This window comes from Pseudorasbora parva, chromosome 18 (assembly GCF_024679245.1).
Source record: "Pseudorasbora parva isolate DD20220531a chromosome 18, ASM2467924v1, whole genome shotgun sequence".
NCBI classification, from domain to species: Eukaryota; Metazoa; Chordata; class Actinopteri; order Cypriniformes; family Gobionidae; genus Pseudorasbora; species Pseudorasbora parva.
The window spans coordinates 2,722,566-2,748,566 of NC_090189.1; the positions used below are offsets into that span (position 1 = coordinate 2,722,566).

A 26,001-nucleotide genomic window follows, 5' to 3' on the forward strand; every position below is an offset into this window, starting at 1 on the left:
GAGACCTGAGAACCATAGACTGTAAAAAATAGCTGAGAACACGCACTCAAGTTGAGAGTGGAGTAGCTAGCGAGCAAAGAACATCCGCAGAACGGTCAGGTGATCGTGTGCGCATGCGCAGTGCCGCTGGCGGTTGTCTGAGTGATTTCAGTTTTGTGTTGAATGTTTAGCAGAGGTGTTGTTTGACTGTATGTCTTCATCTTATCGGGTTTTCTTCGGGTTATTATTACTTTCGCTTTCTGTTCGTGATCCGCAGTGGATTCGGCTGGTGAGTTTCTGTTTCTAATGCGGGAAAGTGAAAGATTCAAAACATCGAGCCGAGTCCAAAATCAGATTGTTTTTATTTACCAAACTCAAGTAAGTTAATCAGTCATGGCATTAAACGAACTAACGGCCTAATAATGCCTTAATGAAATATTATGAAATATAGTTTTATTTCCAGCAGAAATTATCCTACACAAACCAAAAGAAAAAGAAGCTTGAAAGTCCTGTTAAACTTATTAACTGTGTCAAGTAATTAAAATGAGTAAAACTAGGTTTTTCTAACCTTACTAAATTAAGTTATCATATATATATATATATATATATATATATATATATATATATATATATATATATATATAAATAATTAAGACCCCCAAATATGATTGACATGACACTAAAACTCAAAAAGCTGCTATACATTTTTTATATATAAATACCTTATTTATGCTTTGCAAATTAATATAAATATGTGTGAAATCTATTTTTAGAAAATGTGTTTTATATAATTAATTTTTTTGTACAGTTATATATATATATATATATATATATATATACACACATATGTTTATGATATGTTTTCCTTTAATCACATCTAATAGTTAATAAACATATATATATATATTTACACAAATACAAACATACATAATGTATATATTTACACCATGTTAGATTAATCACGTATTAATAATCTGTAATTAATTAAAACATTTAAAAAATAAAAAAAGTATTAAAATCAATACAAACTATTTAGTGCTGTACTAAAAAGTTTGTATTGATTTTAATACTTTTTAAATATATTTAAATAAATGTATTTATTTAGATAAATTCTATTATTATTATTTATTTTGTTCATTATTCACAGTTTTTTCATAATTTAAAATGTCATGCGACTTGTATGCATTCATTGGTCGAAGGTAGAGCCCTGAATTATTAAATGCATGATTGAGTGTTAGACAATAGGCACACATCTTTGATCTGGCACGTCATCCTCAATAAACAACTCAGATCCTTCAAATATTCATACTCTAGTGTAATCGACGCGTCATCCTCAATAAACGACTCAGATCCTTCAAATATTCATACTCTTGATTGACTCGCGTCATCCTCAATAAACCCGTCTCTTGTGTGATACCCAGAAATGTTTAATATTCAGCTCTAATATGACCTCTGAGCTGTGCGGTGTCCAGAATAATAATCCTCCACTGTGTGTTAATAGGCCAGAGGAGAACTGAGTCTGGTTTCTCTAAGGTTTATTTTTCTCCATCATGCCCTGATGGAGTTTCGGTTCCTTTGGTCGCCTTTGGCTTGGCTCGCTCAGTTGGGGACACTAACATTATGATCCAACTTATTCAACTAAATATACAAATACAATTAATTTATCAGGTTACATTTAATTCTATAAACTATAATACTGATATGCCAACATTGTCGCTCTATGATAAATTAAAATAAGCTGATAACATCACTGTTTACTCCAGAACGACTGTACAGCTGAATCTAATTCTGCTGCAGTATTGTCCTGTTTAACACTGAAGCTGCTCTGAAACAATCGTGATTGTAAAAGCGCGATATAAATAAGGTTGACTTGATGTGTTTTGTCAGAGCGCTATGAGAGGAGTGTGTGAGGATGGCAGCGTCCCCTGAGTCGAGTGTTTCGTCTCTTCTGGCCACATCAGGCCGTCTGCAGAGCTCGCTCCATCCTGAGCCCATCATCGCCTCCATCAGATATAAGGACAAGCACTACGCCTCCGCCTCCGATGCCCTCGACGCCTACATACGGGACTTCCAGAGGAGTCAGACGGGAACGCTGGAGCTGCCCAAAGAGCGCTCAAAACCTCAGCCCAGGAACAGAGATGGTACATCGCTTTACATCTTATTCATAAGCTCTGTAGATCACCACAGACAGCTCAGGCCAATTGTATTTAATCTGGATTATTCCTTAAAATCTGCAGGTTTTTATTTTATTAACACTATTTTTATTATTATTATTTCATATTTTGAGTTTTATTATTTTATATTAAGCATTTTCATTGTCATGTTGGTGTTAGTTAGCCTGACAAGCCAGAGCCACATCAAGATCTCTCCATTGACGGCTCAATCTGAGGGGCGGATAAACGGCTGTCTGTCAAACTCCCTCTGCACGCGATAGGATAGCGCTACAACCAACCAGAGCAACGAAGGTGAAGCAGAGCTCGCTGACAGATTAAACATTCGCCGTATCCGGTCGGCTAAACTCTGAACACATCTTCCCTTTTTAAGAATGACTTCAGTGCCGTTCTTTGTTCTTTTCTCAGAGAAAAACTTAACTCAAGTCTTCCAGAGTCGCGGTCAAAGCTGATTCGAAAGACCGCCGTTCGCCAGTTTCTGTGTTTACTAGAAGCACGCAAACGCAACTCGGCCGTCGTCATTATGGCCCCGCCCACCGACTCTATACACGATGTGATTGGCCCGTCCAGAGTTTGGCGTTTACAGCTCAGAAGGGTATTGAGAGTTGGTAGACGACACTCGCGGGCAGATTAAATTTGCTGCCGTTAGGGTGCGTCTAGATTTCTAGGCTAGGTGTTAGTCTTAGTTTTTTGTCATTTAGTACGTTACCTTATTTTCAGTGAGTTGCAAGTCAACATTTCTAATTAGGATCGTTTGTTACATGTTTGGTTATTATGAATGTATGTGATTTAAATATATTTTTTATTGTACTTTTAGTTTATGCTTTAGTCACTTTTGTTGTGTTATTGTCTTTTATTAGCTTTGGTTTTAGTTTTTATTCATTTTTTTCTTAATTTTAGTTATAGCAATTTATATTTAATTACAAAATTATTCTTAATTTAGGATTTAAACTTTTATTTGTAGTTAGTTGCTCAACATTTCTATATAAGTGTTTAATATATATATATATATTTAGTTTTAATTTTGTATTTAATTTTTGTTTCAATTCTAGTTTTAGTATTTTTTTTTTGTACTTAAACTTATTTTAGTTAGTTGCCAAGTCAATATTTCTCATTTGGTAATTTCTTATAAAATCTTATATTTTCTTATATTATGTATATATAATGCGTGTGTGTGTGTGTGTGTGTGTGTGTATTAATTCAGTTAACGTTTATCTTATTTACGCTAATGAAAATCTATTTGAATAGTTTAATATAACACCAGCAGCACTGAATCTGTTCTCTTGATCTCATTATAATGTGCTGTGTTTTCATTGGCTGTGCTTGACGGCTGCAGTGCTGAAGACGAGTTTGACGGATGGAGAGCTGAACTTCCTGAACATTCCCGTCCGGAAGCGAGACTGTGATGGGCTCAGTGTGACGACCGACGACCTCTTGGCTCTCCCGAACGACGGCTCTCTCCCGGTGACCCGAACATCCGCCCTCCTGTCCCGGTCCGGAAGATTCCCAATGGGATTGAGCTTTAACTCCAGCTCCCGGTCCCGCTCCGCAGCGGCTCAGAAACGCTCCATGCGGAGACTCCCTATGGACGATTTACTGATGGGCGGCTTGCGATCGCATCGTGAGGCTCCTCCTCTCAACATCCTGCTAGCCAATCAGACGCTTCCACCCGACACGCCCAGATCCAGTTATCTCCCGCGCTGGATGACCAGCCAGAAATCTGAGATGGATTTTTCTGGCATGACCAGCGTTCCTGACCTGAAGTACCCAATGTGGCTCGGACAGTGTGAAGGGTCATCAGAAGGTCAGCGGAGCGAGCGTCCTCTCAGGGTTCCTTCATGGGTCGCAGATCTGGAGGAGTCCGACACTAAAGGTCATTACAGTTGACTAAAACCAAAACTAAAATCATTAAACAAATGGTAATAAACATTTACTACAAATATTAGGTAGTCGCTCATTTTCAGTTTAGCTTGATATATTAAAGCTGCACTATGTACGTTTCCATCCGCTAGATGTCCCCTATTCAAAACAAAGGCGTAGTTTGATGACGCCAAGTTTGAGCTCAGAATCTTGGGACAAAAATCATGGTGGGAAAGAAATCATGTTAATAATCAAATCCATCAACGTTACTGTAGTGGGAAGCAGATCAGGAGTGAGTATTGAGGAGCTGAGCAAGGCTGCTGGAGCGATTGTTAATGAGATTAACAACACACACCTCACGAGCAGCAGGACTTTTATTATGCCACAGTCGCCGGCGCCATTTCCTCTTCTTGGGTCATGAGTGTGAGGTAACGCAGCTCTGTTTATCATATTAGACACATTTAAAGGGTTACTTCAGCGATAAGCATATGGCTTTGTATCAGGAGAAACCCTGGAGTATATTCGAATGATCGTTCTCTCCCATGTAATCTGACTCCTGCTGCGTTTGTGCTGTGACACTTCCTCAGTGGCTCGCTCACATTATATTGAACAGACACGTTCATTTTCTAACTGTAGTGTCTGTTCTAGGGCTGTCAAAATTGCTCAAAAATGACGTTCGAATATTCCCTCAAAAATAAACACGAATATTCGAACTATTCGAACATCTGGGCACTCATTTTGTCAATGACGCGCATTACGTCAATAACAGGACACATTAATACAAAGAGACATTAACTACTTGTATAGTTTGTCTATTTAAGTTTATACATATTTGACAACATATTACTTACACAAAAACAAGTAGACTGTTATTATAAATTATATAATTATTATATATAAATTAACTAATGGCCAAGACCGCAGACCTCTCTCTCTCTCTCTCTCCCTCTCTCTCTCTTTATGTCTGTCTCTCTCTCTCTCTCTCTCTCTCTCTCTCTCTCTCTCTCTCTCTCTCTCTCTCTCTTTATGTCTGTCTCTCTCTCCCTCTCTCTCTCTCTCTCTCCCTCTCTCTCTCTCTCTCTCTCTCTCTCTCTCTCTCTCTCTCTCTCTTTATGTCTGTCTCTCTCTCTCCCTCTCTCTCTCTCTCTCTTTATGTCTCTCTCTCTCTCTCTCTCTCTCTCTCTCTCTCTCTCTCTCTCTCTCTGTCTCTCTGCAGAGAACGGTTTAAATGAACAAACTTTGAGTGCTGATCAAGAGTTTTGTGCAAGCAATTTAAGGTCGCGAGACTCGCGACTCTTGTCCCAAATATAGCAGGCTTCATTCAGTGATTGAAAGTTGAGAGTTGGGCTCTGCACTTTCTGCCATCTTCCCTGCAAGACGCGTCCACTTTCAGCAGTGACAGTGCGACTCCTGTGACCTGTCTCTGAACCCCCATGCGCGCGCTCACTCGCAAAGCAGACAGCCACGCCTCGACTACCGCGGCAGGGGATTTTTTCCCGCTTTTTTTTTAAAATTTGAATATTAATTTTCACCTTCGAAATGTGTTTTTTAAAAACTATTCGAATATATATTTGAATTTAGAATATTCGTTGACAGCCCTAGTCTGTTCTCTAACTGAACGGATTTTATGAAGATGAACGCGGTGGGCAAGTGATTCAGTGATTCAGTGATTCAGTAGTGGTGGCTTTGGGAGTGGCCTCGTAGGGCAGTGCAAAGCAAGTGCATTCTGGGAATTGTTGTCTTTCATCCCCATGAGACAAAAATAAATTTTCATTCTTTTCTCAGTCTAGAGAGCACCAAATTCAAAAATTTCACATTTTGTCTACATTAATGACCCAGTTATACAGATTCGTCTCCCTAGTGCTGAAATACCCCCTTTGAGTGTGTTGAAAATGATGTTATGACGTTACTCTGTGTGTTCGCTCAGCGGCTTGTTCACACTGCTAAGAGTAAAGTAAACCGGAAACCGGAACGCAGATATGATGTCGTCGACAGGCGACGCCCTCACACATCCCGGCCCGGTTGGTTAAAATAGCAATTTTCTCACTATTTACAAAGAGTTGGAAACATTTGGGATATTGTAAGAACTCAACTGACCAAAATCTATAACACCAGGCTGGTGTTTTTGGATATTTTACTGCAAAAATGCTACATAGTGCACCTTTAAAATAAAAATGAATAAATAAAAATAACAAGCGGACATACAAATGACAAAAATACTAAAACTTTAACTAAAACAAACTTTAACAAAACTTTAATTGTAAGTTTTTCAGTATTTCTGTTGATGTTTGTTTTTTTAATCCCAGTTTTTTTAGCTTTATGGGTCCTGCACACTGTGCGATTTTTCAAAATCCTTTGTGAATGTCCCTTGTCAGACTGTACGAACATGATCCCCGATGATCGCCATGATCACACTGTAAGATCTCAGTTGGCTTTAATGTCAGACTGCACGATAGTGAAGGCGCGCTAAAGACGGACACACACAAGAAAACTCGTCCGGAGTTTTATATCATCAATGAATGAAGCGTTCGGTGACAGTGAGCTGCATTACATTCGTGATTAAAATGCTGGCTATAAATAAATCTCTAGCTCTCGTTTTGGTCATAGTTTGTCTTGAAAAACGGAGATATTTGACCGTCGTCGTAGCAGAAGTCACACTGCAGGATTGTGCGCCAAATCTTCTGACACTGCCAGAATTTTGTGAGGCCAAATCTGACCGCGGTGGTCATTAAACGGCAATTAAAGGGATAGTTCACCCAAAATGAAAATTAGATGTTTATCTGCTGACCCCCAGTGCATCCAACATGTAGGTGTGTTTGTTTCTTCAGTAGAACACAAATTAAGATTTTTAACTCAACCGTTGCTGTGTGTCGGTCATATAATGGGGTGAATGGGTAACAATTCTATGAGAGGAAAACAAACAAACAAAAAAAACATGCTTAGACAACGTGCACAAACCCTGCTGCTCCTGACGACACACTGTTGTCTTAAGACACGAACCGATCGGTTTCTGTGGGAAACACAACAGTATTTGTTATTTTTTTACCTCATATCCCGACGAGTCTCATCAAGTTTTCCCATCGGCTGTTACTTCCGTTAGGTGAGGTCAAAACAGACGCGATCATATATATACAGTATTGTTCAAAATAATAGCAGTACAATGTGACTAACCAGAATAATCAAGGTTTTTAGTATATTTTTTATTGCTACGTGGCAAACAAGTTACCAGTAGGTTCAGTAGATTGTCAGAAAACAAACAAGACCCAGCATTCATGATATGCACGCTCTTAAGGCTGTGCAATTGGGCAATTAGTTGAAAGGGGTGTGTTCAAAAAAATAGCAGTGTCTACCTTTGACTGTACAAACTCAAAACTATTTTGTACAAACATTTTTTTTTCTGGGATTTAGCAATCCTGTGAATCACTAAACTAATATTTAGTTGTATGACCACAGTTTTTTAAAACTGCTTGACATCTGTGTGGCATGGAGTCAACCAACTTGTGGCACCTCTCAGCTGTTATTCCACTCCATGATTCTTTAACAACATTCCACAATTCATTCACATTTCTTGGTTTTGCTTCAGAAACAGCATTTTTGATATCACCCCACAAGTTCTCGATTGGATTAAGGTCTGGAGATTGGGCTGGCCACTCCATAACATTCATTTTGTTGGTTTGGAACCAAGACTTTGCCCGTTTACTAGTGTGTTTTGGGTCATTGTCTTGTTGAAACAACCGTTTCAAGGGCATGTCCTCTTCAGCATAGGGCAACATGACCTCTTCAAGTATTTTAACATATGCAAACTGATCCATGATCCCTGGTATGCGATAAATAGGCCCAACACCATAGTAGGAGAAACATGCCCATATCATGATGCTTGCACCTCCATGCTTCACTGTCTTCACTGTGTACTGTGGCTTGAATTCAGAGTTTGGGGGTCGTCTCACAAACTGCCTGTGGCCCTTGGACCCAAAAAGAACAATTTTACTCTCATCAGTCCACAAAATGTTCCTCCATTTCTCTTTAGGCCAGTTGATGTGTTCTTTGGCAAATTGTAACCTCTTCTGCACATGCCTTTTTTTTAACAGAGGGACTTTGCGGGGGATTCTTGAAAATAGATTAGCTTCACACAGACGTCTTCTAACTGTCACAGTACTTACAGGTAACTCCAGACTGTCTTTGATCATCCTGGAGGTGATCATTGGCTGAGCCTTTGCCATTCTGGTTATTCTTCTATCCATTTTGATGGTTGTCTTCCGTTTTCTTCCACGTCTCTCTGGTTTTGCTCTCCATTTTAAGGCATTGGAGATCATTTTAGCTGAACAGCCTATCATTTTTTCACCTCTTTATAGGTTTTCCCCTCTCTAATCAACTTTTTAATCAAAGTACGCTGTTCTTCTGAACAATGTCTTGAACGACCCATTTTCCTCAGCTTTCAAATGCATGTTCAACAAGTGTTGGCTTCATCCTTAAATAGGGGCCACCTGATTCACACCTGTTTCTTCACAAAATTGATGACCTCAGTGATTGAATGCCACACTGCTATTTTTTTGAACACACCCCTTTCAACTAATTCAACTAATTGCCCAATTGCACAGCCTTAAGAGCGTGCATATCATGAATGCTGGGTCTTGTTTGTTTTCTGACAATCTACTGAACCTACTGGTAACTTGTTTGCCACGTAGCAATAAAAAATATACGAAAAACCTTGATTATTCTGGTTAGTCACATTGTACTGCTATTATTTTGAACAAGACTGTATATATATATATATATATATATATATATATATATATATATATATATATATATATATATATATATATATATATATATATATTAATTCCTCATTAGTGCCTGTGCGGATCGGTTGAATGAGGATCTACATAATGTATGTCTATGATCGCGTCGGTTTTATGACCTCATCTAACGGAAGTAACAGCCGATGGGAAAACTTGATGAGACTCGTCGGGATATGTATAAATACTGTTGTGTTTCTACATATTGGATTCACTGAGGGTCAGCAGATAAACATCTAAATTTCATTTTTGGGTGAACTAACCCTTTAAATGGCTGCTGGTCAAACTAACGACCAAAGACGTCAGATTTTAGCTTAGGATCAGAGGAATATTTTAGGATTCGCAAAATTTGTCTCAGACGGCAAAATCGCACAGTGTGCACCCGGCTTTAGTTAGTGATGACCTGTCGTATCCCAGATGAAACCCTCACAGGTCTCTGGTGTTTGTCTCAGATGGTCAGATGTTAAACACACCTGTGTCTCTCTGCGGGCCGCTGAAGGAGCACAACAGTTCAGCAGATACGGAGGACGCGCTGAACGCAGACCGATCCTGGGACAATCCGCCTGTGGCGTTGTGAGTCATTTTGCACATTTACATTTATGCATTTGGCAGACACTTTATCGAAAACAACTTACATTGGATTTTAATGTACACATTTAACATTTTTGCCAGTTCTTGCTTTCCCTGGGACTCGAACCCATGACCTTGGGGTTGCTAGCGCCACGCTCTACTGTTTGAGCCATTTTAAAAAAACATCTTAAAATAGATGGGGGGGGGACACACGAAAACACTGATTGTTTCAGTCAATCTTGAGTACCTATAGAGTAGTATTGCATCCTTCATATCTCTGAAAAGTCTTTAGTTTTATTATATTTATAAGAGAAATATAGGCTGTACCGTCTTTCCAGAAAAAAAAAAGGCTGGAGGCATATCATGTGGGCGGAGCTATTGACTATTGTATGCGATTAAACGCTAGTAGTAGCAAGTGGATTGGTTTTGCACGTCAGACTAGTGTATACATAGAAACACAATGGAATAGCAGCACATTTTTAATGACGAAGCACACTTTGTGAGAACATCCCCTAGGTTTATGTTTGGGTGGTTTTACAATAAACAAACTGACACCTATAGTGGTCAGCTCAACAAATGTATTTAAACACACACCATATGATGCTTCCAAAGCACGACCGTGAACCTTTATCGCTCCATCAAAAACTCACTTCTTCGGTGACGTTGTTGATTTGGTGTAAAAATCCTTCCTGAAAGGAATCTTTTTTGTATCATCCTAAAGCCAAGCAAAGCATGTTTATGGTCGTGCATTCGCTCTCGCTCTGGTCGCGTGAGAAGAGCCCATACAAGGACATTCTGCCTCATCTGACGTCACACCGACCCATACCGGAAGGAGTATTTGTCCATGTTAAGGATAGGAATTCACATCTTAAACAGTGTAAAAAGTCAGTATACATTAAACAGCATTCCCCCCCTTAACATGTCCTGTCATCTGTAGTAAATCTCCAGTGCCAGTGGGTGGCGCCGATGAACAGCAATTGCCTGAAGAGTTTCAGAGGAGCAAGGTACAGTACGTGAAACTCATGCTTCCTGCGTCCCAATTCGCTTACTTATACAACGTCCTAAAAGTATGTTCTCTTTTTGTGAACAATAAGGACATATTTTGAGTGTGTAGCAGAAGAGTATGCCAGCTTCGGGACTACTTCACCATCTTTAACGGACTCTGTCGCTTAGTTACGAGCATCCCATAACCGTTTAATCTGCCCTGTCAATCATCACACAGTTCAAATCCTACACATTCAGTTTAATCTCCTGCCGTATCGGAGAGAAATGTAGCCGCTCGTTGATCTACCGTGTGTGTCTTTAAGGCAGAAACTCTCCTCGTGTGTTTGCAGTTTAAATATAATGACGCATTTAAAAGTTAAAGGCCAAACGTGTCATTACATAAGTTCTCAATGCTGCTGCAGATGAAATATAATGTGGACAACACTGAATAAATATATTTTTATCAGGTTAAATACTGATAGTTGGTCACTCAAACCTTTATCTAAACCTCTCAACTTAACCATCGGACTCGCACATCCGCCATATTTGTAGTTTTTTAACACTTTTAATCCGTGTTTGTAGTTTTCATCGAATCCTCATCCAACCTCACAATGGGTTATGGGTAATATCAGCCGTTAGAGTCCGCACCAATCCGCACTTCGAATTCAGACCGGAAATAGTAAACCATCCGGGTATCTTTGGATTACTCTTTTCAACACACTACGATTTGGGACATACTAATTCTATTTTCGAATACTATATAGTACGGATAGTATGCGAATTGGGACGCAGGGTCTGTCTTTTATTGACACTCCTCTTTACTACACCTGTACTGAGAGTGTTTGTCTGTAGTCTGCAGCTTCCGGCTCATCAGGATACAGCAGCAGAAAACATCCAGGTCCAGTGGAGGCGCTCAAACACATGCTGTTCCGCCTGCAGGACGTCGAGCTGAAAATCAGCCAATCACACGCGACCAGTGAAGCCCAAACCCCTCAGATGGAGAGAGAAACACTGGAGCCGGTACAGTCAAAATCACAAAAATATTTCCAATATACAGATAAAAATACAGACTTATGTGTGCACATGAGAAACCATTAAACTTTCCATATAGGGCAATGCACACTGAGCCACATATTGCATCTTCAGCCCACTTCACAGTGTCATTTCTTGGCCACTACCAAGTATGCATTGAAACAGACTTAAGTCCTTGAAATATGACGTACTACTACCCTCAGAAAAGCCACATTTTTAACACTTTTCCACAGTACCAGTCTTTTTATAGACCCTTGAACTTGGGGAATAGGCCAATACACATGGCCGTATTGTGCCATCAGCCCATTTCCTGTCATGGTTTCTCCGCCACCACAGAGGACGAGTTAGATTAGACATTAGGCCTTAATATTAGAGGTACTAACATAATGAAAGCCAATTTCTTAATACTTTTTCACAGTACCAGTCTTTATTTATAGACCCTTGAACTTGGCGAATAGGCCAATATACACAGCTGTATTGTGCCATCAGCCCATTTAGATTAGATTGGTCATTAGGCATTGACATTAGAGGTATGGCCCAATTTTTAACAAAAAGGTCTCTATTAATTCATGTCCATATCCATGCTCGTTTTCTTCATAGTAAGATGACAGTGAAGCACAAACTAAATTGGTTGTAGTATATATAAAAATAGAAATTGTAATGCGTGAGCAAGCAAAAAAATCCAGTGCGTTTGTGAATGTTTCTCAAAGACACGAAAAGTCTGTTGTATGTTGTCACCACGAGCAAATCAACGAAAATTACAGATGACTGTGGTATATGCCAAATATACAGCTGAAAATAATGCAGTATGAACCTTTTATTTTAAAAATGGCCTTAAAATCTACAGTGAGGTTTAAAATGGAAAATGTGTAGGAACCCTGGTTGAAACCTAATTTTAATTTTCTGATTTATTTCTTCATCTGTGAAACACAAGATGAGATGTTTTCCAGAATGTCCACACTGTTATTTTCCATTTAAAGGGTTAGTTCAGCCAAAAGGAAATGTCTGTCATTAACTCCTCCCCCTAATGTCGCTCCACACCCGTAAGACCTCCGTTCATCTTCACACACAGTTTAAGATATTTTAGATTTAGTCCGAGAGCTTTCTGTACTGCTACACACACAAAAAAGCGCAATAAAACTACTATGTGCATCACACAAAGCTGACCTTTTAGTGTCGTTGATGACAAAAACCATTGGTTGTCGTATGTCATGTGACCAGCCACGACATTCTGCATTATTCCCTATCAGTCTCCTAATTTTTTATTTGAATGTTTTATGGTTTCTCAGGAGGAAACAGAAGAAACTGATGTGGGAAGCGGCGAGTCGTTACAGAGGTCAGGAGGGTCATGTGATCTCAGTGAAGCAGCATCGCTCTCATCATTTTGGGCTCATCGTTGTTGTTCTTTTGTCTGTTTTCTCAGAGCTCTTCACCACCTGGACAGACTGAAAACACTCGTGGATGACATGAACGAGAGGAAGGCCAGAGCAGAGGATGATGGGACAGATGCGAATATCACAAACGGTGCCAGAATCAAGAAGCTCTTATGAATCAGAAATCAAAGACACTGATGCTTTATGGATCATGATTTCTGCTTCACAGGATCGATCTTTAAAACCTCATGAAGGATGAAAAAGTAATTGAGCTATCAAGCAAAGCGGTTTCGGAGAGCACGTGCTTTTACTGGCCATTCAACCAGCTCAGTGTGTGTACAATCAGCCCATTGACTCGCACAATCATATAGATAATACAATAAACACATTCTTTTGCTAACTGAGTATGCTCTAAGAGTATTTATTTCTTCCTAACTCTTCAGAAGTTACATCTATGACACTTAAATTCTGCGTGTTCATTGAAAGAAAAAATAAGAAACATTTTGGTTTTCATAACTGAGTGAATGATCTTCTAACGGATCTTTTCCTTTATCTGTGTGTTCCTTGCGATGGCTGTTATGTAGCTGAGTAAATGTGAATGCTAGTAAACCTGGGAGAAACTGCCTGACATTTATTTCAAAGTTAGTTAAAGTGTTAGTAGAGTGTTGTGGCACTGCACTGTCTCTGTGTCTGCCGTCGTTTCCAACTGATCACTGATCGCTCTGAGGCTGCAGATAATCTGAAAATACATCTCTCAATCAAGTCAGAGCTGTAGCAATGCATCACTTCTTTTTCATTGCATTTTCACTGATAGCCAATTGGGCAGCATGTGAGCGTTCTTGAAGCCAATACTGAAGTACTGTAAACTGCAATTCCTCGACTGGCCACTAGGACCGGCTCCAGAAGGAGCAGAATCTCATTGAGCTCATGTTAAAATGGCCAACTTTACAGCAGAATAAAACATGTTTACAGTCTGGTACAAATTGTGCTTTTGGTCTATATGGCTCATTTTGCCCTTCATGACAACTGTGAGGGGGGTTAATTTTTTTATAACTCATTCGTTTACATTATATAAAGCCTTAAAGTTCTGCATAATTAAGGGCGTGGCCACTTTGAGTGGCAGGTGGATAGCCATTTATCCGCCGTCTATAATCATTGCGTCACCTAAGCTCCGCCCACATCCCGCCTCTTTGTCCATTTTCTGTTATCGGGGAGTGACTCGCGATGACGCGCTCACAAGATGGCGACGCCCAGCTCGCCCCTACTTTAAGCTTCAGATCAGCTCTTCAGAATCCTATGGGTGACGTCACGGACACTACAGCCATATGTTTTTACAGTCTATGGTTCAGACCTCAGAGAGACGTTCTGAGCGAAGCATAAACAGAGGATTCAGCTCATGGCTGTATGTACCGAATGGAGGGCGCCGGGGTTTTTGGAAGTGTACAGATCTGTGTCCCGATGGAATGTATGTGTGGTGTGGCAGGCAGCGGGGCGAGGGACCGCGAGACGAGACCGGTGTGCCACGCAGCTGGCACTCGTGAACATTAATCACCGGCCGGCTCTCGCGGTCCCTCGCCCCGCTGCCTGCCACACCACAGTATGCCCAAGTGTTTACGCCTTTTCTGTGTATTTCGTATTTCAAGAGCACCAATTGCAAGGATTTAAAAGTGTGTAATTCCTACTTTGATAAACACATTACACGGCTTTGTGGAATACTTGATTCTGATTGGTCAATCGTGCATTCCAGCGGTATGTTATGCTGCCTTCACGTGCTATCGGGATTATCGTAAATACGAGTTTTCAAGCTAAAAATTGCACATGAACGCCCCCTCGGGAATAATTTTGATACCCAAGTTCCTGAGATGGGCGTGGCATAACCGTTAAAAATGGCGGATGGGAGACGAATTTCTGCTGTGGCAGGTGTTTTATTAGTTTATTTGTGCAACAGTTTCATTGTCTTGTTGTTAAAGTAGTACATATTTACATAAATTAATAATCATTTGAAGCATATTGTGTATTTTAAACACATTGAAAATGGCATCTAGTTGACCATCATTCCTGAATAGTGAGCAAGCTGACTATCTAGATAGTGTGGTAAAGTAGCTCTACAATAGGATCATGTACGGCTGAAAACTATTGGCATTTGAGTCTTTAAGCAGCCTTTATTGTCCACATTATGCCTTTATTATGAACGTGATTATAAACTATATGCTTTCGCGGTGTGCTGCGATGTTTGTCACTGATTCTATGATTTTCTGGGACCGGGAAATGACTGAAATGGTTATAGTTTTAAAATAACATCTTCCAAAAACGCACAAAAGTCTGAACCTGGCGTCCTCCATTCTTTCCGACAACAAAGCGCCTGAACACAACAAGCTCATAATCACGACTTCTGAAGTGGGAAGTGGGAAACTTCTGATAGCACGTGAAAGCGGCTTTATTCCCAGATAACAACCACCAAAAACGAATAACACACCGCTCATCCGGGTACTACGAGTCATCTTGACCGGCACTACTTCTGCTTAACGCTGTCGGCGACTGCCTGGCGCCATCTCATGGTGGCTGTAAAAAACGTAACCGCCATATAATGGAAGATATCAAGGGTTTCCTTTATAAAGTTTTAAATATAGATATTTTTCTGACACAAACGCATCGATTGGAATCAGAAGGCTCTATTAACCCATCGGAGTCGTGTGGAGCACGTTATTTGACGGACAGCTGCATTTAATGGACTTCAGAAACAGCTCCAACTACTGCTGGATTAACGTTAGCCTGGACTTTTAAAATATAACTCTGATTGTATTTGTCTGACAGAAGAATGTCATAAACACCTATAATGACCTGAGGGTGAGTAAATCATAGGCTAATTTTTTAATTTTTGGGTGAACAAACCCTTTCAGCATTAATTTCAACACATATGGTCAAAACAAATCTTCAGCAATAGATAAATGTGTGTGTGTGTGTGTCTGTATGTCAGAGGGTAACTGGATCTGAATAACATTACTGGAGGTAATAACATTACCAAACACACAGGAACAATCTAGAACAGCAGAAAAGGACCGGTTTAGTCACTCAGCTCGGAGTGTGTGCCTCGTGCACATCTTGATCTTGATGCACAGATTATGTTTCTCTCAGTCTTTGTTCCTCACCTTCTTAAGACTGGTCATCTTTCAGCAGAATAAGCAGGTCTTGTCTTTAGATTTAATGATGCAATGACTATGAACAGTTGAAAAAAGACCCACAAACCCAGATTTGTGATTTGAACATTTATAAAGCGTTCTGGTGCACTAACTAGAAAAGAAACGGAAAAGACAACATTTATTGACACTGGGGCTGGTAATATTTGATTTCCATTCACAAGCTTGTGATTCAATATTGATTAATTTGGGGCCTATCAGGTACAGTATGACAAATTCCCTCAAGAAAAAAAAAATCAAATAATACTGTAAAGAAACTATGGGAAAGCCACATTATATTAAAGGTTACGATTCATTTATTTGTAATTTCTTGTAATTGGCGACATTAGTATTTTGATGTTTATTGATGTAATGCATAATTTCATATATTTCATTATTTAAAGCTGCAGTCTGAGTTTTGGCTCGCTGTCGCCATCTCTGTGTGTAACCTGCGACTGCAGTGATTTGTTGAATTATCATCTTTATGAGGATTATGCATCGACGGCTCCTCAGTGCAGATGAAACTCATGTTTTGAGGAGTGTGTGTGGCTATCATTTATTTATTCATTCTGTAATGACAGGTGAGTAACGTCTGCCACTTTTGTTCTGACCGACTGAAAAAAGGCGATTATCACTATAAAGCTGCTTTGAGGCTACCTGTGTTGTGAAAGCACCGTATTAATGAAGGTGACTTGACTTTAGTTTTATTAAATTTCAGATTTATTGTGTGTTTGCGCACTGCAAAAAATGCTTTTCTTACTTAGTATTTTTGTCTTGTTTCTAGTCAAAATTTCTAAACATTCTTACATTAAGAAAGATTTACTAGACAAGTGAAAATTATTGTCTTGTTTTGGGAAAAATAACTCCCAATTAAGAGTTTTTCCTTAAAATTAGCCTGACGTGGTCATCCTCAGCTCTAGTCAGAATATGAGTCTGATGCTCCATTGGGCTGTGATTATGGGGCGTGTTTCAACCCAACCAGGAAAGACCTCGATTGGACAGACCGACAACCAATCAGAGCAACGGAGCGACGCATTGTCAAATGTCAACAGAGCTCAACTGCACTGTGTTGCCAAGTCCGGTATTTTTTCCGAGGGTTGAAGCGACTATTATGTGATATATAGACCCATGAGTGCGGATTTTAGCAGCAACCGTGCCAAAATAACACACATTTTACCCCCAAACGCCATTTCCCCCGGAGAACCCCCCGAGAAGCTATTGTTTAGGGCTAGTCGTTGGCGGGTTTTGTTGTAAAAACATGGCAACCCTGTCTGCACGCGCGCTGGAATAAACGATCTTAGCCGGTGTTGTAAAAAAAAAAAGAAGAATTTAATGATACACAGAGTCCTTACCCAACATGATCATCATTTCTGAGAGAAATAGTGAAGGTGATGCAGATACAAACAAGCTCTCCGTTTAGGATTAGAACAAATATAACCCAAGCCCCTTTGATGACGTGATGATTACGGTACTGTTGATCATCTGTCCGTCATCGTCTAAAGCCCGCCCTGATGATCTCATTGGTCAGTTACTGTTGATCATCTGTCCGTCATCGGCTAAAGCCCGCCCTGATGATCTCATTGGTCAGTTACTGTTGATCATCTGTCCGTCATCGTCTAAAGCCCGCCCTGATGATCTCATTGGTCAGTTACTGTTGATCATCTGTCCGTCATCGTCTAAAGCCCACCCTGATGATCTCATTGGTCAGTTTCTGTTGATCATCTGTCCATCATCGGCTAAAGCCCGCCCTGATGATCTCATTGGTCAGTTACTGTTGATCATCTGTCCATCATCAGCTTAAGCCCGCCCTGATGATCTCATTGGTCAGTTTCTGTTGATCATCTGTCCGTCATCGTCTAAAGCCCGCCCTGATGATTTCATTGGTCAGTTTCTGTTGATCATCTGTCCATCATCGTCTAAAGCCCGCCCTGATGATTTCATTGGTCAGTTTCTGTTGATCATCTGTCCATCATCAGCTTAAGCCCGCCCTGATGATCTCATTGGTCAGTTTCTGTTGATCATCTGTCCGTCATCGTCTAAAGCCCGCCCTGATGATTTCATTGGTCAGTTTCTGTTGATCATCTGTCCATCATCGTCTAAAGCCCGCCCTGATGATCTCATTGGTCAGTTTCTGTTGATCATCTGTCCGTCATCGGCTAAAGCCCGCCCTGATGATCTCATTGGTCAGTTTCTGTTGATCATCTGTCCGTCATCGTCTAAAGCCCGCCCTGATGATTTCATTGGTCAGTTTCTGTTGATCATCTGTCCGTCATCGTCTAAAGCCCGCCCTGATGATCTCATTGGTCAGTTTCTGTTGATCATCTGTCCGTCATCGTCTAAAGCCTGCCCTGATGATCTCATTGGTCAGTTTCTGTTGATCATCTGTTCTTCATCGGCTAAAAAAATTGTGGGCGGGGCTAAATTCGGCTGGCATCCAGGCTATTTTAATACAAGATAAATAATCTGAAAATGGGGTGATAAAAATAATCTCTTTTTAAGATTATTTTCTTACCCTATTGGCAGATTATTTTGCTTATTTTAACCAAAAACTCTCTTAATTGGGAGTTATTTTTTTCCAAAATAAGACCATTTTTAATTGTCAACACAATTACAACACAATTACTTTTGCTTGTCTAGTAAATACTTCTTGTTTAATGAATTTTTAGATGTTTGGACTAGAGAAAGAGACAAAAATACTAAGTAAGAAAGTATTTGTAAGTGTGAGTCATCTTGAGGAAGTAAGAAGGGAATATGACGACGCCTTCATGTTTGAACTCTCAGGGAATGACTTCAACACACACATTTGTTTATATAGCTGACCTTTAAACTCCTCCTACTGGAACAATCGCTGGCTTAAACAGACCTATTTAAACAACGTGTCCCACATGCCATGAGATCTTTATTTCTGCGAGACAGAAGAGGTCAATAACCGAGCGATGAAGACACAAAGCAGTGAAAAGCTTGTGCGGATTTTCAGATGGAGCAGCTCTGATTTAAGACTGAACTGTGAGTAAAACAATCTCTCAATTCAAACAGTGAATGTTTGAGGAAATCATCTGCTGTGTTTCTCAATTACAGAACATTGAATGTGTTCATTTTTGTGTTAACTCTGTAAATATAAGTTGCTGATGAATATAGTGCTTCATGATTTCATATGTGATCTCTGGATATATGATAATTTCTTAACTTTCATTAAACTGACTTGTAATGTAACTTGTAAAAAACACTTTTGTGATAAACTTATTATTGTCTTTATTAAAAAAAAGCATTCCTTCAAACAAACAGAGACGGGGAGCAACAGACATAAATATGAAAGAAAAGAAAAAATATTTAGTTTTACATTATATGGTCATTCTTTTATATAATCCAATATGTTGGAAGAAAAACATTTCCATGTATCAGTGGTACTAGGTTTAGCCTAGTAAATGTACAACAGCACAATTAATAAGTCACTATTTTAACGAGTCTGTGAATCCAATATGTTTTTGAACTACAGAGAAACGCTGCTTTAATGGGAGCGACGGCACAAACGCAGGCGCTAATTTTGACATGTAAAACATTTATTTGCATTAAAGCCCTTTTTCTTGTCAAACGAGTTTAAGACATTTGTTGTATCGACATAGAATTATAAAACAAGATTGTGACGACACTTGAAAAACATTAACAATAATTGGAATTTCCATCAGTTAGATGGAAAAGTTAGAAAGCATTTTGATGTGCTAAACCTTTTTCCGCAAAAAAAAAAATCCTAGGATGGAAACCTGGACGTTAAAAAGTGACGCTAAAGGAGTAGCACGTGCGTTAAAAAGTGATGCTAATGTGTTAGCACGTACGTTAAAAAGTGATGCTAAAGGAGTAGCAGGTGCGTTAAAAAGTGATGCTAATGTGTTAGCACGTACGTTAAAAAGTGACGTTAAAGGTTAACATGTGCGTTAAAAAGTGTTGCTAAAGGTTAACATGTGCGTTAAAAAGTGATGCTAATGTGTTAGCACGTGCGTTAAAAAGTGGCGCTAATGTGTTAGCACGTGTGTTAAAAAGTGACGCTAATGTGTTAGCAAGTGCGTTAAAAAGTGATGCTAATGTGTTAGCAAGTGCGTTTAAAAGTGATGCTAATGTGTTAACTCATACGTTAAAAAGTGATGCTAATGTGTTAACACGTGCGTTAAAAAGTGATGCTAAAGGAGTAGCAGGTGCGTTAAAAAGTGATGCTAATGTGTTAGCACGTACGTTAAAAAGTGATGCTAATGTGTTAACACGTGCGTTAAAAAGTGATGCTAAAGGAGTAGCAGGTGCGTTAAAAAGTGATGCTAATGTGTTAGCACGTACGTTAAAAAGTGACGTTAAAGGTTAACACGTGCGTTAAAAAGTGTTGCTAAAGGTTAACATGTGCGTTAAAAAGTGATGGTAATTTGTTAGCACGTCCGTTAAAAAGTGATACTGTGTTAAAAAGTGCTTTAAAAAAGATGCTAATGTGTTAGCACGTGCATTAAAAAGTGGCGCTAATGTGTTAGCACGTGGGTTAAAAAGTGATGTTAAAAAGTGATGCTAATGTGTTAGCAGGGCTCTCAAGTCTCACGCATTGGGCGTGAGACACACGCATTTCGACCCGTTCACACGCTCACACGCCACACCTTGTATTTCTCACGCAGAGAAATCGCCAGGGTAACACACACTAAAGTTGCGCGCTATTAGAGGAATCAAGCGAGTTCGCTGACGGCCCTGCCACGCACCAGTTAATCTAATAAAAATAGAGACCGAACAGCCAATCATAAAATAGATTTGCTGTATCTGGGTAAAATATAGATATTCCCTCCATCCAAGAACGTTTACATTCTGATTCCAACGTCACATTCTGTGATTCACGCCATGGCCTCGCTCATTGAATCAAATGCTCGCTGAAGTACCGTTAGTTGGCAACTAGAAGCCCCGATGACAGACCAGACGAAGAGGCACAAAGATAATGGTGTTAAGTTAAGTTTCTGACAGCACTTTGTTTTCTGTTCTTAATCCCTCAACAAAAATTAAAGGACGCTCAATCATGATTTGCATGAATTGCATTTTGCTCTCACTCAGTGAACATCTGTGCTCTTCTGCACTCGTGAATGCGGTGATGGACAGCTGTCCTCATCGACTGGTGTTTGGATGGGATTTTTTTTTTTAACTCACTTTCATTAATTAATTTATTAAAAGTAACTCCATTTTGTAAGATCATTTTCATCTAGTAATTCCAAACATCACGAGGCAGACGACATTCATCAAATACTGTCGAGTTATTAACCCGCTTCACAGCACCACCCAGTGGATTTAGTTAAAACTGCGAGATTTAGAGGGATTTATAATGGATTCACTGCATTTACGGCCAGCGAAGCAATAGCTTATAGTAAAATTTTAATTTTATTTTTCGAATATTAATTACAAATCGAATATATTCGTGCTCACCCCTATTTTTGGGAGCTGAAATGTAGCGATATAACATTTGCAATGCAATATGCAAAATGGCAACGCATTTCAGTTTTTAAATTTACATTTTCCATACCATGTGTGCAACATTTGGAACAAAATGATAATTCAAATTGAATAATATAATTTACATTTGCTATTTCCTACACTAGTTTTTACATATAATTTAAACATAAATTGTATATTGTAATACTTAATATAAGTTGCAAAATTTAAATTAAAAGGTATTACAGAAATAATTAGATGTGTTTAACATGTTCAAGCAAAAATTTTAGCAATATGATTATTTAAATGTTATTTTTCTAAATTGCATTTAAACTTCCATTTAAGATACTTGCGATTGCATTTTGATTATATATCCCGCAATGAATGTAGCAAAATTCAAAGTGGAATTGAAAATGCAAAACTCCATCTCGCCTAGGCCAACCAAAGAGCTAGAGCCGGCCCTGCCGCTGTCATAAAGAGAGGAAAAAGTGATATAGCAAACAATAATTATAGGCAGTTTGTCTAAGATTATTTGAGAGTAAAATAATCTCTGTTGTAAACCACAGCTCACTTCAGCGCGACCGTGCTCATGTTAAGGTGCCACCAAACCTGGGCTGAAGGCCTCAAAAACCTGCTACCAACACCAATAAACAACACTAACCTCTCTCTCTCTCTCTCTCTCTCTCTCTCTCTCTCTCTCTCTCTCTCTCTCTCTCTCTCTCTCTCTCTCTCTCTCTCTCTCTCTCTCTCTCTCTCTCTCACTCACTCACTCACTCACTCACTCACTCACACTCTCTCTCTCTCTCTCTCTCTCTCTCTCTCTCTCTCTCTCTCTCTCTCTCTCTCTCTCTCTCTCTCTCTCTCTCACTCACTCACTCACTCACTCACTCACTCACTCACTCACTCACTCACCTCACTCACTCACTCACTCACTCACTCACTCACTCTCTCAATAAATGCATTTTTTTTTATTTGTACGAATGTGTAATTTTTCATATCAGACCCCCGTACCCAGCCAAACCCTGTTGCTGCCGCCACGGCCGAAATCTCACTCTGAACTCAGTTCAAAACTTGAGAGCCCTGGTGTTAGCAAGTGCGTTTAAAAGTGATGCTAATGTGTTAGCATGTGCGTTAAAAAGTGACACTAAAGGAGTAGCAGGTGTGTTAAAAAGTGATGCTAATGTGTTAGCACGTACGTTAAAAGTGATGCTAATGTGTTAGCACGTGCGTTAAAAAGGGGTAAAAAAAATTCAATGAGGGTCCAGACCAAGCCTCAGTTTATGACGAGTCCGGTGTGAGAATGTGTTATTTGAAGTCTGTGATAGAAAACAAAATCAAAATGTAGCTTTGTTATAGCAACTTATTTAACCTGACTATACTCAGCCGTCTGCTTGTTCATTCCCAGTCTCTGAGGATCCACACACACCTGTAAAGTGTCCATCTGAAGCATCAGAGAGGATCAAACATGAGCTGAGATCAGGAACATCTGAATAAATGACATGAGGACGCCTGAAGGTAAGATCATTTCTGAGATGATCGTGTTCATATATTAAAGGGTTAGCTCACCCAAAAAGTAAATGTCTGTCATTAACTCCTCCCCCTAATGTCGCTCCACACCCGTAAGACCTCCGTTCTTCACACACAGTTTAAGATATTTTATATTTAGTCTGAGAGCGTATGCAAGTGTATGCACACTATACTGTCCATGTCCAGAAAGGGAATAAAAACATCATCGCAGTAGTCCATATGAGACATCAGTGGGTTAATTAGAGTCTCTTGAAGCATCCAAAATACATTTGGGTCCAAAAATAACAAAAACTACGACTTTATTCAGCATTGGCTTCTCTTCCTCAAACAAAGATTTGAACGATTATGAATCAGCGAATTGATTCATGATTCGGATCGCCAAAGTCACGTGATTTCAGCAGTTGGACACACGATCCGAATCATGAATCAATTCGCTGATTCATAACCGTTTGAATCTTTATTTGAGGATTGAACACAAACGCGGAAGAGAAGCCAATGCTGAATAAAGTCGTAGTTTTTGTTATTTTTGGACCCAAATGTATTTCCGATGCTTCAAGAGACTCTAATTAACCCACTGATGTCTCATATGGACTACTCTGATGATGTTTTTATTCCCTTTCTGGACATGGACAGTATAGTGTGCATACACTTGCATACGCTCTCGGACTAAATCTAAAATATCTTAAACTGTGTGTGAAGAACGGAGGACTTATGGTGTGGAGCGACATTAGGTTAATGACATACATTTAATTTTGGGTGAACTAACCCTTTAATGTCAGTGTGTGTTGATGAGGACTGTCTTTTTAAAGCACAGCACATTAAAGTGTGTTCTGGACTCTCCAGATCCTGACGGACGCTTCATTCATAACGGATCCGGATCCTTCCTCAGAGAACAAACCAGCGGAGGAGTAAACTGTGTCAGGCCTTGAAGAAAGAGCGGGAATAGGCTACTGTACATGTGTATAAGAAATAGCACTATTCGCACAGGATTAGTATAATCTGGACCTCTGTGATTTAGAAATGTCTCCCACATCTGAGTTTTGTGCGGCGCATTCACACGGGATAAGCAAAGCCTGTGATTTTACTCGAATTTACTGACTTATCTCTCGGATATGATGTCAAGACTTCAATGTGTATGTGAATATGGCAGGTCATTTGCAGGGGAATTTTTACTTTACAAATTACAGACATGGCCGATTCGCACGGGATTAAGATCACAGACACTCTCTGCAATTATTACAAATCACCAGAGGTCCCCAGATAATACTAGTCCTGTGCGAATAGGGCTTAATTCTGAATCCAAAATTCTATTAATGTCTGTTTTAGGTGAAATAATGACCTTTCATTCAGTCATAACTGTTAGAGTGTTGCGTGTCCTCCGTGTTTAATATGATGCAGCATCTGTTAAACTCGTTTAGTTTCCCTCATTTAAGGTTCTCTGTTTAACATCCCAGTTAAAGTCCATCCTGGAGAAGCAGACGCACTCTCTTAAAGGGGTGGTGTCCTGCGATTTCGCTTTTTTAACTTAAGTTAGTGTGTAATGTCGCTGCTTGAGCATAAACAGTATCTGCAAAGTTACAGCGCTGAAAGCTCACTGCAAACGGAGATATTGTCTATTAAAGTTACGGCAGTTTATTGCCTACAAAAATGGCCGGTTTGGACTACAACGAGCTTCTTCCTGGGTTGGTGACATCATAAACCCTCGCTCCGCAGATGTGACTTCTGCCCGTAATGGGAAGGGGCGTGGCCTTAACCTGTGCTTGGCACTTCAGCCAATAAAAACACAGGAAACTACATTTGGCCATCTGACCAATCTAAGACCATTGCGTTTTTCAGAGGGATGGGCTTCATAGAAGCAGGAAGCAAACGAGCCGTTCAAAGGACAGTGGAGACAGCGGTGTAGAATAAAGGGAGAATAGAAGAAAAATACGGCGTTTAAAAAAAAGAAATATTAAGACGTTATACTGTGTCCCATAAACACAACCAAGTTTAGAAAAAAACACAGAACCACCGCTTTAAATTAAATGACCAGAGGAAGACTCGCCCTTAAGTTATCTGAGCTCCCGAGAGCAACTTGAGCGAATCTTTCTTTTGTTCTCAGCAAGTAACCGGTCGACCCGGTTCACTAATCGAACTTTAGATCCGGTTTGATGACGCAAAAGCTGAAGAACCGGTTCACAGAAATGATTCGGACATTGCATCACTAATGCCCAGTGTTTGATTTTTTACACCTGTGACGTGACCGTCATGCACCGTCACCCAATCAGCAGCAACAAGTAAATAAACCGTCGGTGTTAAAGAGACAGTAAAGCGTTTACAAATGTGTCCGCTGCAGCTCGGTATACGCAACTACTGAAGATACACTGCAAAAAATGCTCTTCTTATTTAGTAATTTTTTTCTTGTTTCCAGTCCAAATATCTAGATATTCTTAAATCAAGATGCATTTACTAGATCAGTGAAATGACAAGATATTTTTACTTGTTTTCTGGGGGAAAAATATAAAAAAATGAAGTGAGTTTTTGCTTAAAACAGGCAAAATGATCTGCCAGTGTTGTGAGAGAGTGTAAGGCCGCCCAAATCGAAAATATATCATGTAATTTTACTGATCTAGTAAATGCATCTTGATTTAAGAATTGTTAGATATTTAGACTAGAAACAAGACACAATGACTGAGTAAGAGCAGCAGTTTTTGCAGTGTACTAGAAGACATGATTGTCTTTTTCATCCTGAAAAATGTTGGATCACTATATTTAGGAAGCACATTTTCCACAAATCCCTTCATTCTTTTACTGTGGACGGTAAAGGCAGTGACTGTAACATCGAGCGTGTTTTGCAGTATTAAAAGTGTTTATACCGATTTCATTTTCATTTCATCCAAAAATTATTCAAAAAGAACACAAGGAATGGCCTTCTCAGCGGCCTGCGTCCAGGCTCCAGAAGGAGCAGAATCTCATTGAGCTCATGTTAAAATGCCCAACTTTACAGCAGAATAAAACATGTTTACAGTCTGGTACAAATTGTGCTTTTGGCCTATATGACTAACTTTGACCTTCATGACAACTGTGAGGGGGGTGAATTTTTTTA

General features: G+C 39.6%; 1 protein-coding gene and 1 long non-coding RNA gene across 3 annotated transcripts; both read left to right on the top strand.

Annotated features, from left to right (window-relative positions):
- The first annotated feature begins 75 nt into the window (after positions 1 to 75).
- c18h18orf54 (chromosome 18 C18orf54 homolog) lies at positions 76 to 13,157 on the top strand. 2 transcript variants are annotated; one of them, XM_067422758.1, is made up of 8 exons: positions 76 to 268; positions 1,867 to 2,120; positions 3,487 to 4,023; positions 9,262 to 9,382; positions 10,317 to 10,383; positions 11,216 to 11,383; positions 12,685 to 12,731; positions 12,819 to 13,157. In XM_067422758.1, the coding sequence occupies exons 2-8, from the start codon at positions 1,892 to 1,894 to the stop codon at positions 12,943 to 12,945; spliced, it is 1,296 nt and encodes a 431-aa protein (XP_067278859.1). In that variant the 5' UTR covers positions 76 to 268; positions 1,867 to 1,891; the 3' UTR covers positions 12,946 to 13,157. The 2 variants fall into 2 exon arrangements, with proteins under 2 accessions (XP_067278859.1, XP_067278860.1); XM_067422759.1 differs by lacking the exon at positions 12,685 to 12,731.
- Positions 13,158 to 18,808: 5,651 nt separating this feature from the next.
- On the top strand, positions 18,809 to 25,327 carry LOC137046344 (uncharacterized). The gene is made up of 3 exons (XR_010898939.1): positions 18,809 to 18,950; positions 22,795 to 22,904; positions 23,760 to 25,327. It is a non-coding gene; the product is annotated as an uncharacterized lncRNA (long non-coding RNA).
- The last annotated feature ends 674 nt before the right edge of the window (positions 25,328 to 26,001 follow it).

Bases quoted from the DNA above. Each gene is read 5' to 3' on its own strand.
- c18h18orf54 (XM_067422758.1), top strand. From the start codon at position 1,892: ATGGCAGCGTCCCCTGAGTCGAGTGTTTCGTCTCTTCTGGCCACATCA. The intron at 4,024-9,261 runs GTCATTACAGTT...TGTTTGTCTCAG, and splicing joins GGAGGAGTCCGACACTAAAG to ATGGTCAGATGTTAAACACA. The intron at 9,383-10,316 runs GTGAGTCATTTT...TGTCATCTGTAG, and splicing joins GACAATCCGCCTGTGGCGTT to TAAATCTCCAGTGCCAGTGG.